Raw genomic sequence first — 16112 nt, forward strand, 5'->3', positions numbered from 1 at the left:
CGCGGCGGGGCGAGAAGGAGGAGGAGGAGGAGGAGGAGGGAGGAGGAAGGGGGAAGGGGGGGGGCCGGGGGCACGGCCGGGCCTGCGCCGGGGAATGACGCGCAGCTGGCAGCCCTGCTCATGCGCGGCCGGCCGGGCGGTGCTAGCGCCGCGTCCCAGCTCGGGGAGAATGGGGCGGCATCCGGGCAGCGCCGACTGAGCCGCTTCTGGGGGCCGGGGCTGCGCCGCGCCGCGCCGCGGGCGGCCGGGCTGGGGCTGGGCGGGCGAGCGCCGATCCGGCAGCGGGCGGCGGCGGCGGGGGCGCCGCGCCGCGCCGGCGGGGGGCTGCGAGCCGGCGGCGGCGCCCGGCGAGGAGGGGTCGGCGGCGGCAGCGGGCGGCGGCGGCGGCGGGCGGCGGCGGGGGCTGCCCAGGGATTGTCTCGCTCGCTCCGCGGCAAGAAAGTTGGGCGGCGAGCGCGGCGGCGGCGGCGGCCCCCCCGGCGCGGTGCGCGGCGGCCGGAGCGGGGCCCCGGAGCGGCGCTGCCCCCGGGGAGGGGGCGCCGCGCCTGGATTATCCCGAGCTGGGTCGAGCCTCCTGGATCTGCCTCTCTCCTCCGCGTCGAGTGAAGCCGAGGTGTCCTCGTCCTGATCCAGATAGATTCCCCCCCCCTCTCATTTTTTTTTTTTTTTTTTTTTCCTCCCCTCCTCTTCCCGTCTCTGCTTTTTTGGGGGGGTGGGGGGGGGGGGGGGGCGGGGGGGTGGAAATTTGTCAAGGTCATTCCGTGGATTTAATATTTTTTGTGTGTGTGTGCCGCTCGCCCCACCGCCACCCAGCCTTGCTCTGTGGATTATCATCGCCCTGGATCCGAGGGTCTGAACAGCAGGATTTTTTTGTTGTTGTTGTTGTTGATGATGATTTTTTTTTTTTAATTATTATTATTTTTTAAGGGCTCCGGGGTTCGGAGAGGGGAAGCGGTGAGTTGGAGGGGGGCGACTTTTCTCTCCCCCCCCCCGCGCCCCCCCGCCCCCAAACACCCCCCCCCCCCCCCGCGCCCGGCCTTCTCCTTTTTTTTTTAAAAATTATTTTTATTATTATTATTATTATTATTATTATTAAATATCATTTTTTTTAAAAAGAAATTTTGCTTCTTCTTCGGCAATGGATGGGAAAATCCGGCAGAGCCGGAGGTCGAGGTCGCAGCGGGACCGCGTGCGGCGGCGGGAGGCGGCGGCCCGCGACCCGCGGAACCAGAGCCCTTCCTCGGGCTCCGAGAAGGAGCCGAGCCCCGGCAAGGAGAACGGCGGCCAGAACTGCACCGCCCCGCGGGGCCCGCCGCCCGCCGCCCGCGCCGCCCGGCCCCCGCGCCGCCGCCGCCGCGAGTCCAGCTCCCAGGAGGAGGACCTGATCGATGGCTTCGCCATAGCCAGCTTCAACACCCTGGAAGCCCTGGAGGTAGGAGCGGAGGGGGTCCGGGGCGGGGGGGGAGGGTGGGGGTGGGGGTGTTTTTCCCGCCTGCGGAGCGGGGGTTGAGGCGGCGGTGGGGGGGAAATGGAAGAGAAGGGGGGGGGGGGATATTTAAAAAAAAAAAAAAAAAAAAGGAAGCGCGGCGCTTTCAGGCTGCTGAATTTTGCAAATAGCAATTAATGTGCATTAATCCTGGTGTCAGCCCGGGAGGGATCGCGGGGCTGCGGGCGGGAGGGTGGCGAGCCAGCCCGGGTGCTCGCAGCCCCGCTGGCAACTTGCTGCAGCCCCCCCCCCCGCCCCCCCTTTCCCAGCCCCGCTTCTCTCTCCGACTCCGGCTGGTGTTAACTGTCACTTAGGGCTAGTCAAATGTTTGTTTGGGGTTTTAATTGGCTGGCGGAGGGCTGCAAAATATTCCTGGCGTGTTGGGATGGTCCGGTATTGTTGTGAATGGTGGAGCTTCCCCCTCCCACCCTCCTTCCTTCCCCCCACCCCCCCCGCCCCCCCTCCGGCTCGAGGAGTTTGTGTTTGCATTGCCAAAATGTTACTTTATCTGTCTCCGGAGATTGTTAGCAAATGGCTAGTGTTTGACATTTTGTCGAAAAGAGATGTTTAAATGGATAATAATCCCTTGGTTGTAATTCCCATTTTTGAAGTAATTGAACAAATTCTTCATCTCTTGTTGACTGTACATATTTTTCTGGTGTTAATAGGCTGGCAAAAAATATTGCTTGTCTAACTTATTACAAACAATATTTGCTGAGCAAATACTGCCTGCCTTGTCTGAGCTAAGTTAAGCAGAGCAGGAAATTTAATATTTTCAGAGGGGCATTGACAAACTAAGACTTTGGCTTTTGATTTTTGTTTTGTTTGTGTACGAGAGGAAGAAGTGAATTGTTGAGAGAAAGCACCTAACAAGTCGCTTGATGGGTGTAATAACTTGAATTCCCAGTAAATATGAGCAATCCTGATGCCTTTACTCACTTTCTTTGACACACCGTGGTAAAAACGTGGGCAAAGTTTTGGGTGCTCTTCCTACTTCATATTTCCTGTCGCTTGTGTATCTGTCTGTTAACACACGTTACAGTGACGAAGGGTTCTGTGCAGGCTAATGAATGATCTCAGATTTGCCCAGGGATCTCTAACATCTTTGGCTGAGATTTTGAGATCCCATTTTGTTTGTGGGCTTTGCTTCTCCCCAGCCCACCCCTCCTGCCACGCAGGCCTCTGGGCTCTGGTGGCATCGTGGCTATCGGGAGTGTTTTGCTCACAGAACCAACTTCTCCAAGTCCCAGAGATGGTGTCAGCGGTGGCCTTGGCCATCTACCCTGGTGTCAGGGCGGTGAAGCCTTTGCTTGGGGACCCTTGGCTTCTGCTCGGGAGGGCAGTTTAGCGCAGCAGTCCCTCAGCAGCACTAAGGCATGTAGGTAACAGAGAGGGAAGGTGGTATGTGTCAGCTCGGTGGTCGCTATTCTTTGGCCTTTCACAACATCATTTGTGGGGTGTTGTCCTAACAGGAAAGCCATCTACTTTGTCTATGCAGACCTGATAATAAGTGAGCAGTCTGCTTTCGTGTGCCTCTAAAACAAGCGGTAGAGCTGCCTATATATATTTTTTTTTTCCTTGGGTATGCTCTTAGTCAAATATGCATCAGTAGATAGGTCCAATTAAACCCCTGAGTCTCTACTGAGCTGTCAGTGAAGAAAGTAAAATTCATCTTCCTGCAGAAATTTTCTACCATGATGAGCACATTATCAGGAAATAGAATTCAAATGATAGTGCAGTCCCCCCAGGGCTGATGGGGAAAACTCTGGGTTTTTCGAATGGGATAAGCCCTGTTATCAAATGAACCAAACCATAAACTTGATAACACAAGGACAGAAGGTGACCTTAAACTTCTGCAGCCCCAAAGTACATCTGTCTGTGAAAGCACTTGTGGTTTTTTTTGTTTGTTTGTTTGTTTTTTTTTTTTTTAATATATATATGTCTTTATGAAACTGTCGCTCCTCAGACTTGCAGAATACTACAGTATTTCAATACCACCTGAAATTAATTGATTTCTACTGTGTTTACCAGCATGCAGGAGAACGTGTGCATCTCAGCATCTTGGGCGGTAATTGGCACCTCAGAGGGAACAGTGTGAGCAGAATTCACATGTTTCTTTCAGGCACTGAACTAGGTAGTGTGTTATATTTGAGGTCATCAGAGAGCCCTGGTGATTGTGTACCTTTTGTAAATCCCAGTAACACTAAAAAAGAGAAAATACTCTGCACTGTGTAGATTTTTCCGTGCAGCGCTGATTTTGACCATGGGTGATGTCTGGCAGATTTGGTGCAGCAGCAAGAGAAGGGGATTAAGGCAAAACTACTTTAAAGGAGTATGTGTTCATGTAAATGACTGAAATGGCAAGGTCATTTTGTCTGGTGTGGAGCCGTGTTCTCTAGTGAACTTGACTGCAACAGGTGGTTTTCTTCTGCTTTGGAGAAGATTTGTATTTTAGTGTGTATTTGTTTTTTAAGAGTACTTAAAATCTGCTGTGATGATATTTTGAAAATAAGAATTTAAACCTTCTATGTCCATGAGTGGGGAGAAAGAACAGAAATGGGTACGCAATTTAGGGACAGTACGGAACTAAGAAAGTCTAGTTTCTTTAATTTCTAATCCTAAAAGGAGCTTTTATTGCATATGTGGTAGTTCATTGTGTTCCTTTCTTGTGTTCTTCTAGGTTTGTCACTTGATGTTACATTGATCTGTAATTATGTTTAATAGGCTAGCTAAGCTTTGGGCTTCCCCTTGGAAATTAAATTTCTCAGTGGCTAGGCAGAACTTAATGGTAGAAGCATTTGGGAGAGGTAAGGTGGTTTTTTGTTTGTTTTTTTCTTTTCATCTCAAAATATTGTGAATTTCCCTTCCCCACTAAAGAAAATTCTCACCACTGGTGTTCCTGTAAATAAAGCATGCTTTACAGAATAGAGATAGGTGGTGTGTATATATATAGATATATATATTCTTCCTTCTTGTTGACCTGAGGGTACAAGTAGTTAAGCTTAATACTGAGAGATGGCTCTTTGCTGTGAATTTGAAGCATTCTGGACTTTGATTTAACTCCTATGGTAGTGTTTCCTTTGGTAGTTGTCATCTGAAAATATTGCACCTTCTGTCAGTGATACTTGTGACTTGACTTACAGATCCCCTATCCTACCGTCTTTCACGTGAAGACAGCGTTGATAAATATATATATATTTTAATTAAGGAGAGGAAAACAAGAAAATAACAACCCACAGATAAACCAGCAGCAGCCTCTTTCTGTGCATTCAGCCTTCCCCTGAATTTTCTTGTATAAATCCGGCTCCAACTCAGGTTACATGCAGCTGATGTGTGTGTGGTGGTATGTTTTGTGTTTTTAATACCCAGCCACCGAACATGACTTTGGAGTTAACAACCTGGAAACTTAGTTTACCCTGACCTGCTGGCTTGAGGTGATCAGGGAGATGGGTGGCTACTGGGAAGCCATCAGGTGATGGTGCTGCCCAGGAGATGGTTCCCATGCTGGGCTCAGAAAAGCTGGCGGGCTGAGAAATGGGGGATTTCTCACCGCCTTCCGAAATGAATGGTATGTATGTGAGCATGTGTGTATATTCATTACGTTCAGCCGAAGCTGCTAATTATTCTTGAAGGTGATTGGTGAATCAGAGCGAGAGAATCTAAATGAGTGAGTCGGTAGTTGAGGGCTCTCTCTGATCATAGCTGTTCCTTTCAAGTATGAAAAACAGCGCTAAAAGGGAACTTCATCAGAATGTTAATGAATGCGATCTTTGAGAGCAATTGTTCTCCCAAAGTAGTTGGAAAGACAAGGGGTTGTGTTTTCTTTTTGGCTGTTGTTTATCGTTTTTACAAATACCAGCAAAGCTTTGGAATGCTGTATGGAAATTTTAACTTTCCGGTGGGGAGGGGGGGGGGGGAGGGTGTGTGTGTGTGTGTGTGTGTATGTTTTTTTTAGGAATGTTTAACTTATTTATAGAGTCCTGTGGAGAATCCGCTCACAAATGTGCGTGGAGTGATGCGTTGTACAGAAGTAGATCCCCGAGCTGAAGAGTCAGACCTTGACTTTGTGCACATCGTGTTGAAGTGGTGATGCTGCCCTTACAAGCTGAGATAGGGCCCAGCTGCATCTGGTCACAGACCCTAAGGAGATTAACACTTTGCCCACTCTTACTTTTGGTCGTATCCAGAGGTGAGGTTTGGCAGAGCTAAATCGCGGTTCCTTCTCTGCTGTTTGCCCTTGAGTGTAGCAGAGCTTAGAAGGCCTAATGGTGATAGTAGACTTCTGGACAGAATCCATAAGTTCTTCAGCTGTTATCTTGATAAGGCTGTTTTCACATGTGTGTTGTACACTGTGCTGTTACTGTTGCTCTGATCTCTCATTGATAAGAAAACCAGTGTATTTAACTGCAGCTTCCTGTTCCAAAGGTTTTGTTCTAGTTCCACTGACCTAGCTATGTAGCTTCTTATTTATTGTCATATCTCTCTATAAGTATTTTGCAGCTTAGTTTTCTTCATAGCTAGTCTTGTGTTTTAAAGCAAGTTTTTAGATATTTAAGTGTTTTTCTCTTGTACTTAATTGTCAAGTGATGGTGTATCAAGTTAGTGTTTCTGATGGCCATTTATTCCTTTAAAAAAAGTGGTTTTAACCTCAGGAAAGCTAATGATTTTCTGGATGGTGCTCTAAAGGCTCTAAATGCCTTTTGGTTTTCCTGAAGGCTTGTTACTCTGCATTGATTTGTTCTCCTAGCTGTTGATTTTTTACATCTTGTCCAAAGCGGGTACTTAAGGCATTTTTGTTGTTGTTAAGGAATAAGAGGTGGTTAATGCAGAGCTAAAACAAAGGAGTGAGCTCTGGGAAGCCTGAAGTATCTGCTGAGTCGGGCCAGCAACCGAGGGCAGCTCGGGTCTCTGCAAACCACAGCTGCGTGGCGGGCAGGGGCGAGGAAGGGTCCAGCTCTTCAGTTGGAGCTGGAGCTCTCTGCCTCATCAGTTAAACAAACCTGTTGGGATCAAGGGGTGTATTGCGCACAGGAGAGTGAGCTGCGCAACAGGAGTGATGGGGTGTGCAGCCGGGCCAGGGCACCGCTGGGGCGTTTGACGTGGCTGCGATGGCATCGGAGAAAGAAAATGGCTTGCTTACCTGAGACTTGGCTGTGAAAGTCCCAGCCAAGCTCAGGGGTCACCCTCATCCCTACCTGAGGTCTTATTTTTAGCTCAGTCTGCACTCAACCTTGTTTGTCTGTTTTGTTTTTTTTTTTTTTTTTTTTTTGAAAGACCTCTTCATATCTTACCAATTTTTCTAAAATAGCTTCCTGGAGCATAACTGCTCAGCCTTTCTGCAGTGGTCTGACACCTGGGGTAAAACATGAGATAAAGCTTGCTGAAATGGCAAGTGGACCAACCACTGCAGAGAAATTAAGAAGATAAATTATAATTAATTTTAAAAAATTAATATCATATTTAAGAAATATAAGGTATTCTGTATTGCACAGATAAGATTTTTTTTATAAAAGTGATATAACAAAACTAGTGTTCCACTTCACCCAAATAATAGATGATACAGGATCCAAATTAATGTTTACTTGCAGTAGTGTATTTGACTTCTTGTCTAGTAAGAGCTGAAAACTTTACTGTCTTCTCAGTGTGCTAAAAAGATTAACTTTTCATCATTTATCTCCCATTATTTCCCAGAATGAGATGGACTATTACAATGTTACTTTCTGGGAAAATAACAGTGAACAAGGGCGAGGGGTATGATGAGATCAGCCTGGCGTATTTCACTTTGTTTCTTTGATAGAGTCCTGCTTGCTCTGCAGAAGGGCTGATGTATTGCACAACTGTACCTCTTTAAAAATTCATATAGGTACAGAGTTATAATACCCAGGCTGGAGACCTGTTATAAAGGTTTAGGGGATTTTTTTTTTTTTTTGTTTTTTTCGTTCTTGGTATCCTCTGTTCAGCTTTCTGTTTCTTGGTGCAAGGTGTTGAATTCTCCAGGCACAGCCACTGCAAGCTGTTCCCCCTGCTTCAGGCTTAACTAGACCTGGTAGGCTTTGCATGTGTATAGATCCTAAACCTGTGTGCACCTTGGCTGCGGAAAATGCTACTGAAATGTGCTTATTGCTGCAGTTTCTCTAGCTTCTGGTCTTTGTCCTGGTGATTTAGGGTGTGGGGAACCCAGAGTAGCTCATCTGGGCTGCAACAAGTACTGGAGAGCAAACAGTATCAGCAGAACTGAAACACTGTGTTCTGCTTGATGCAATCTTTCTCTTTTTTTTTTTTTTTTTTTTTTTTTTAAATAAAGATTTGAAATACAGTAGGTAGGATGTGTATCTTGGTATCAGTTGGGAACATCCAGCTATAAGTGAGAACAATTTCCAATTCACTGCGTTTTAATGCCTCCAGTTTATCACGGTAAAGGTATAAAAGAGTTTTATGTAGGTGAAGTGGCTCTTGCTGTTTAAATATCTTCTGGCTCTGCTGTGTTCAGCACAATGGGGGCTGTGACCGCTCCAGCCATGCTCCTTGCACAGAGGAGTTGGAGCACTATTTTACCGGCCCTGTTCCATCTCCTTGAAATATAGTCTCTTTTCCAAAACTAATGAACTATTAAGAATACTGTTCAGATGCTGAAAGGAGAATGAGTCTTTATGTTATTAATCCAAAATGTTTAAAATGGAGGAGAGAGTTAAACAGCTTCCGAGCTGCCTAGGCAGAACGCAGCCTGCGTTTAGTTGTTGGTCCAGTTCCTCTGGTGCAAGCAATTGGGAAAGCTGGGCAGGTACCAAGTGGGCGGGCTGCAGGGCGCTCTCACCCTGTGCCCAGCCAGGCCAGCAGATGTGTGGAGTCCTAATGACAGGCAAATGGGTGCATGTCAATTTTTGTAGCTTAATTATTTTGTACTGAGTGACTGGATCCGAAGTTCAGAAATACCTGGTGAAAAGGAGTGCCGGGACAGCTATGTACATAGTGCTTGCATGATCTAAGATGGATGGAGAGCATTTCCTTTGTAGCTCTGTCTTGCTTCAAGCCAAAAAAGGGACTAAACTTGAACAAAAGTTGCATCTGCAAGGTCAGTGGTTGGCATGGATAAGGGGATTGAAGGGATCAAAATGATTTCCCTGCACTACTGGCTGCAAAACATGGGCTTATGGCACCATTCCTGTCTCTCCCTTTGTGCTCAGAGCAAAGCTTTTTTAATCTTGTATTGGCTATCTATAGTTGTGCTACACAAACATGGCAATTTGAAGTCAAATGTTCTATTTTGGGGACTGCCGGGCACTGTCAGCAGGGCAAGGGAGCTGCTCTTGGGCTCCTCTCCTGTCGCCAAAGTTGGCCTTTGCTCTCTTCTGAGCAGGTTGTGATTGAGAGGCATTCAGAGGAAAAAAAAAAAAAATGTATAGTGTACTTGTAGCTGTAGTCTAAACGTGAAGCTTATAGTGTTTGTGGTGGGATATCATTGCATTATCTTCCTCTTCAACAGATGTTCTTTCTAGCTTCATAAAAATATGACTGTAATTGTTTGTTTGTTTGTTTTTCCAATTTTAAATCTAGATTGATTTACTCTCATTCTAGCATATCCCTGATCTAGGCTGTACTTAGTGAGGAGATGCTTAGGTTAGGAGGAAGCATGCAGCCCAAGTTGGGAAACAAGTGATAATTTAGGGCTTCTGGCTATTCAGTGGGCTGCTGACGGACACCAGGCTCATCCATTTAACCCCTCCTGTTGGTTAGTGAGGCTGCAGTTTCTTTCCTCGTAGCTCTTATTTGTATAGAGCAGCTAAAACCCCAGAGAGTGTTAAGGAAAGAAATGTCTCAAACCTTAGCTGATGCACCTGATGTCATTGTAATAAATGTATTATTGCTGTTGATTTTTTTTGGTGGCTCATAAATGTCTCTTGCACTGCTGTTGAAGACAATGTGCAACCTCTTTATTCCACTTAGCCCGAGCGCATACTTGCACTCAGGGGGAGCAAAAGTCAAGATAATATGCAGCTAAGAGATGTTTACGGAATCAGTCAAACTTGATATAAAATAATTATGGAGTTTTGACAGCTTGTTAATAACTTGCAACCATTGCAAGAAATGGAATTATGGCGTTCTTGGTCCTTGATGGAACCTTGGCATTTCTTTCAGACTGTAAAATTAAAGAAAAAATGTGAAAGCCATTAAAATAGTTGGACGTGGTGCCTGGGAAAATGATGGGCTGCTTAATTGAAAAAATGCTTCATTCTCGTTGAAGTTCATTGCAGTTCAGTTCTGCCCACTTCTCTGTATCTGTAATGGAGAAGGAAGAGGGCTGATTCCCCTAAAATCTGTCTGGGAGAGGGTTTTGGGTGTCACTCAGTTCTTCATCTTATCTGTGAATGAAGTGGAATGAAATCCTAGCGAGCATTAGACATGAGAGAAAAGTCTTGTCACCTGTAATGACTAAAATCCCCTGAAGTGTTGCCAGCATGTACTTTAGGAATCATATAATTATATGATTATTGAAAGAGACATAAAAGACCTCATGGCAAAAACCTTAGAAAGGGAGAGGGAGGGAATCCATATGCAAATGAAGATACACAGAATTTGCTCTCTCTTTTTTTTTTTTTCTAGTTATTTTTCAGTCCAAAGCTCAGTAATTGCTTTTATGGGGATTACTTAATAAAACTGGGGCATGCGAAGGAGGGAGAAATTGTTTATGCCACGTCACAGGGCTGGCTTGCAATCCTATGGAGTTGGAGTAAAAATGGATTTTTAAAAATAAAACTGCAAAGTGGGTTTTCTTATAACAGAAAATATATTTGTTGTAATGTTATCCTACAATAAAAGTGTTTTGTGGTCTGGTGGTTAGCAGAAGGGTCCGGAAGTCAAGATAACGGGGTTTTCTTTCTGACTCTGCCACAAGTTTCCTCTCTGAGCTCTGGGCAAGCCCTTTCATCACCGCCTGTGTCACCTCGGCCGCCAGTGCCATTGCTTGGGTACCCGATGGGAGGTTGGATTTGCCGCTTGGGGAAACTCCTCTGACTCAAGGGAACTGTCTCTCATCTTTCAGCCTGGGTACGCGTAACTTGAAATGTGGGCTGTGTTTGGGCAGGAGGTGATGGGAGAGCCTTGGATGAGAGAGCTGCTCATGCCATCAGTGCTTAGGAGCCACGGCAATATTCCCAGTTTTGCTCTGTTACGGGGTGGGGATGTGCGTGTTCGTGGTTGGGTGCTCCCAGGGATGGGTTTTACGTGGATGCGAGCATGGCGTGCTGCGATGCTGCTCGTGGCTGCATGATGGATGTTAGAGTGGGGAGCAAGTATGTGCACTGGTGTCTTCTGGCCTTGTTTGTCACTCAGGTACCTTTCAGCCAAAGTTGAAATCTGTGTGTGAACTGCTAGTGAAATGTTTCCCCTGTGACCCACCTCAGGTTCACATGTGGTGTATAAGTGTCTTTCATGTGGGATGTACTGACCAGTGTAATGCCCCACCGACCGTGCTATGCTCTGGGTGCCACTGCAAGTGTAAATTTAGTATGAGATTTTCCTGAGCTTTAGTTCTTTATCTACTCTTAGAGTTAAAATACAGGCCTTGACTTTCGGCTCCTTAAGTTCTCCTAGACTTCATCAGTCTTTACTGGTGCTCTGGATTTATAATCTTGCTCCTCATAGAAGCACTCGTTCATGCATTTATTAGGAAATGCTCCTAATGCAGAACAGGCTTGTATCTCAAGAGAGGTTTTGTTGCAAGATAGGCAAAAACCTCCTTCCTTTTTTTTTTTTTTTTCTCAGACTTAACTAAAGCACTCTGTGCATTAAAAAACAAAACAAAACAAAACAAAAAAACCCACAGAAAAAATGCCTACCATACTGCTATTAGTGTCAGGTTACTGAATATTTTGCAAGATCTCTCCAGTAAAAGAGAATACCATTTACTCTGGTGTTGTAGTTTGAAGCTAAATAGTACCAAGTTGTGATATAAGTTTGCTAATGTGATTTTTAGCTGAAAATGACACTGGTTTTCCAACCAGATGGATTCTATAACTCGCCTGCTATCAGCTCATCCATCAAACTCTGCAGATGTCTGTATGTTCATTGTAATGTGCCCATGATAATGTTGATTACACCAAACAAAGAGATAACCCTATTCAAGGTCTATTAAATGCTGTCCAGGCACTGCCGCTCTGCCCTTCTTGGTGTGTGTTTGGTGGTGAGGGGAGTGGGTGGGGGGTTTTGTTTGAGGGCTGTCCCTGCAGGTACCAGGTGGGAGTTTGAAGTTGGGCTGCTTTCTCAGATCCTTTCCACAGCTGTTGAGATGATTGCATCTTGTGTAGAGAGAAGCATTTTGAGACAACTTCGATACAGGCACTTATGTTTCCGATACGATTTGTATTGGGAAGAGAGTTAATGAAACAGAAGTGAGAGCCTCTGGGCTGCACATGGTCTGTAACTTGACTTCATACAGCTCACAACTTTGCTTCCACATCGTTGGATGACATGAAGTCACATAGGGTATCTGACTTAGAAATTAAAATTTTATCTGCATCTAGGCAAAAGTGCTTGCAGGGCTCGATCAGGAAAAGGTTCCTATGCCTGTTACAAAGTTTCCTGTACGAGTCTTAGGCTTTTTGCAAGAAAAGATGATCTTTTTAGCAGCTGTTTGATAGGAGCTTGTCTAGAGCCTCGTGGTAACATCAAACTCGATTGCCTCAGAAAATTAGCTTTTATTTTGGCAGATGTAGGACATGCCATTTCCAAAACAGAGGTTATGAACTGCTGTAACAGGGGCCTATGTAAACTAATGTAATCTCCCAGGTGATACCTCAGATAAACAACTATATGTAGTTTGTTTTCTTGATGGGTTCTCAAGAATTATTTCTGAAGTTGGTCTTTTTTTAAACAAAACCAAAATGTTTACACAAGCTGTTTCCAGACAGAGCATCTTTGGTTTCTTAGCTTCAGCCGTGTTGTGGCACCAGAAACACATTAACGGGCTGTGAAGTCTCTGAGCTGGTTTTCCTCCACCCAGGAGGAGCTTAGGGTTGTCATCACTGGGCTTATGAAGCTCCTGGTCTCTAGGCACGTATTGCTCGTGTTGCAGCTTTGAGGCAAGCCACGCTACTGGATTTTAAGATCTTGAATTTATTTCTCTTGATTATTGAAATCTGTTGTGTTGCTCAGATGAAGCAGGCATGTGTGGATTTCCAGGACAGGAGTGAGGTCTTTGCTGCTTTCCTGATCAGTGTTTCCTGGTCAAAATATATCAGTGGATTTTCTTTACCACTGCCAAAATAAATGCTGCAGACAATCCAGGGCCAGGAATGTCATCATCATTGGGTTACTGAGTTTCTGCCTGAAGGTCAGCTAGCTGTCACTGTTACTAAATAGCTGTTTGCTGATATATGTTTGTGGTCTGCACCCATATACCATGTCTGGTTGCATGTCTTCAGTGTAGTTTTGGAATAAAGCTATGTGGCTCAAACACGGGCATGTTTTGTGATGCTTCTCTGTAACTTTCTAAGATTTGTACAACCTGTAAGGATATTAATTTGACCTCAGAAAGGACAGGGTGTAAACCGCTGGTATTTTTCTGTATTAAGTACAATGTACTGGTCATCTAAAATCAAGTTATACATTTTACTTAATGGTTCAGGTGTGTGCCAGAAAGATGGGTCCTTTCTTTCTAACACTTAAATAGCAATTGGCAGATTTTATTGGCCCCACTTCCTGCGGTTGCTTGGAGGTCAGGGGTTTGTGCACTGTACCAGCAGGACCAACAGATGACCCGCTTGTGCACGGCAGCATTGGGAAGCAAGCAAGTAATGTGGAATTACTATAAGAAAACAGGTAAGCTCCCATGCTGGTCTCTAACAAAATGACAGATCTGGGTTGAATGGAAACAGGCAGCAAAAACTACCAGGAAGCTGGTGGTGGGCTGTGCTGCCGTGGGGCCGGCTGTGTCACCTCGTGCTGGGTGGGCGTCTGCTCCCCCGGGGGGCCCGTGTCCGCAGCGATGTGCCCAGCACCCGGGGACAGTCTGGTGAAGCTGGTGAGGTGCTGTAATGCGAGAATGCTTCAGCATCAGGGCTAGTGAAGGGACAGCTTCTGGCGGTGTGTTTTTCTTGAAGGTGAAGCTCGCCTCTGTTTGGGGTGTTTCTTAGTTTGATTTTTATGTAATTCTGATTTGCCGCTCATTACCAGTAGGTGATTTTTCACCCTTTCAGTGCGCTTACCTGGGCAACAAGGAACAAGTCCTGAGAACGGGGAATAGATTTTTCTCAAGTGATAGATGAATTCTTTTCATTCTTTTACATCTCTCTCCTTTTGTGCTTGTGTGTGTTAAAATCCCCATTCCTTGTTTATAAATGTTTAGCAGATGAAGTCACTGGTGTTTTTGCTAGTATTACCTTTGTGATGTTCAGAACATAAGCAAAATGTGATTCTTCACTCAGTCTCTGTTGAACACTGTAGGAATAATGAGTCTGTGCCTAAAGCGTAAACCCAGACACAAAAAGCATGCCAATAAGAATACAGACCTGGGGGAAAAAACATATGATGTGTAGCTTATTTTACGAATTTTACTGGAGCATCCTTGTACATATTTTGGGGTTGGGAAGAGGTTAATCATGCTGTAAGACTGGCCTTTCTGATGGTGGGGAGCAGAAAGTGGTGTCAATGTGGGGGTCTCCCTTCCCCCATGGTAGAGGGATGCTCTGGGGAGAGTGGCAGCTTGCGGCAGTGCAGCGTAACCAGTGTGCTGCTGGGAGCAGGGCTGGAAGGGAAAAAACATGGGGGAAAAAAAATCAGCTGGCTTTGTGTCTTCATGGTGATCAAGCCTTTTTGAAAAGAGTAAATGCAGGTGTCTTGCAACGTATTCCTGATGCTGGTGAAAGGGGTAGAAATAGGCTGGAGGTTTTCCTGACGGGTGAATCGACATCCTGTTGCTTACACTTCCCAGGCGGCTGCCAAACTGGAAACATTCAAATGGCTTTTTCTGGGGGCTGCAGGTTTCTTTCCTTTTAAGAAGGTCAGAATTTGGGTTGCAACTGAATTGTAAGGTAAAACTTCTGCAGTGACATACAGAATTATTTTTTTTTTTTTTTTAGATTTTCTAGTTGTTCTAATAATACAGTCAAGCTTTAAAGCTGAATGAACTTCGAATATCATCTGTGTCTAACAGCATTTAATCTTTCTATTTTCTGTTTTGTTCAGCCTGAACAAAGAAATAGCCTTGTGTTCTCTTTAGACTATGATCATTGAAATGGTTCATCTCCATTTTTAAATAATGAGAATTTGGATGCCTAGTTACTTAGTGCTACTCTTTTTAATGTTGAAAATTCATCCTTTGCCCTCACTTTTCTTAATGTAGATTTTTCTAAACAGCATCTAAAAATATGTGTCTAAAAGACCTAATTAGTGTTGATATTTCAGTATCTGGGCTTATTATTTAGCTTTTTTAATAGGGCACCTGGGTATCAGCACTAAATGTGTAGAAAATTGAACCTATACCCACAGTGAATGCATGTTATTTTAATTGGGGTTGGGGGAAGAAACAACCCTAAAACTTCAGACTGAATTATTTGTTGGTACGGTGCTTGTACTGTGTTCAGTGTGCCCTGTGGAAGGAAGGGAGAAAATGGTATTTAATTAGTGCTCAAGTAAAACCATACTCACTTAGCTTTATGATTTTAGAAAAATCTGTCTAGGCAAATACATCCTGGCTGGGGCGGATATCTGTTTGGTTGGTATTATTTTAAGTCTGATAAAGGATTGTTCACACCTTCTTGGAATGTAATACGGGAATAAACGGGAAACCCAATCTCAGCACTGCATGTTGCACCGACAGGCCATGCTCTGATACAGGGATTTATTTAATGTGTGGTGGCCTAGACACAAAACAAATGTGTAGAAAAAGGAATTATGTAAAATTGAAAGTGACAATTATGCAAACATTCCAGTTGACGAAGAAGTAAATTCTTCTCTTTTTCCATGTGCTCAGCTTCAGAGCTAATGAACAGCCTGTTGGGGTTTTTGGTCTGTGTGCTTATCTGTCATAGCTCTCTCATCTCAGCTGCTTCTTCTTTCATTTTCTTTTTTTTTTTTTTTTTTCAGTTTGACCTTATTTTCCCTTTTGTCTCATGGAGTCATTCAATCTTTGTACTTCAGGGTTTGTTTACCTTGCCAGAGAAAACGTTAGCACCCTTCCATTTAGGAGCCCAGAGCTGCTGTCCTCACCCCCTTGCAGCACAGCACACTGTCCTTTGCTCCATACGCATGTACGAGAACATGGTGACTGATGGTGTCCAAATCCCTTTATTCAGATTTTTTTTTTTTTTAAGGGAGAGGAAACTAGTGAGAGAAGAAATAAGCTGTGAAAATAGCTCTGTGTTTAGACAGACACACTTCTGCAAAGCTCAACAACTTGGTCTTCCATGCTGCTGGGTAATTCCCATGCTTGCAGAAATAGGGAGAGGGAACTGGGGCTGTGACTGCTTTAATCTGACATAAGTATGTGTTTCTGCTGAAGGGGATGGTCCTTTCCTGCCCTGGCTGCTTGTCCCAATTACCTCCCTTGTGCCAGCACTAGCATTTGTGCTGCCAGGAAAACTAATTCCCTGGTTCCCGGATCTGGCTCACTGCACAGCCATGCAAATGC

The 16112-nt window shown here is 45.0% G+C and overlaps 1 protein-coding gene across 16 annotated transcripts in view; it reads left to right on the forward strand.

The window, feature by feature from the left end:
* The first annotated feature begins 1091 nt into the window (after positions 1–1091).
* Positions 1092–16112, forward strand: part of FBRSL1 (fibrosin like 1) — a 551587-nt gene continuing 536566 nt past the window's right edge. For all 16 annotated transcript variants that reach the window (XM_042805739.1, XM_042805747.1, XM_042805734.1 and 13 more), the window contains exon 1: positions 1092–1432. In XM_042805739.1, the coding sequence (XP_042661673.1) occupies positions 1139–1432 (294 nt within the window). In that variant the 5' untranslated portion in view covers positions 1092–1138. The remainder of the gene's footprint in view (positions 1433–16112) is intronic.

Source organism: Tyto alba, unplaced genomic scaffold (assembly GCF_018691265.1).
Source record: "Tyto alba isolate M040663 unplaced genomic scaffold, T.alba_DEE_v4.0 Super-Scaffold_44, whole genome shotgun sequence".
Classification (NCBI taxonomy): Eukaryota; Metazoa; Chordata; class Aves; order Strigiformes; family Tytonidae; genus Tyto; species Tyto alba.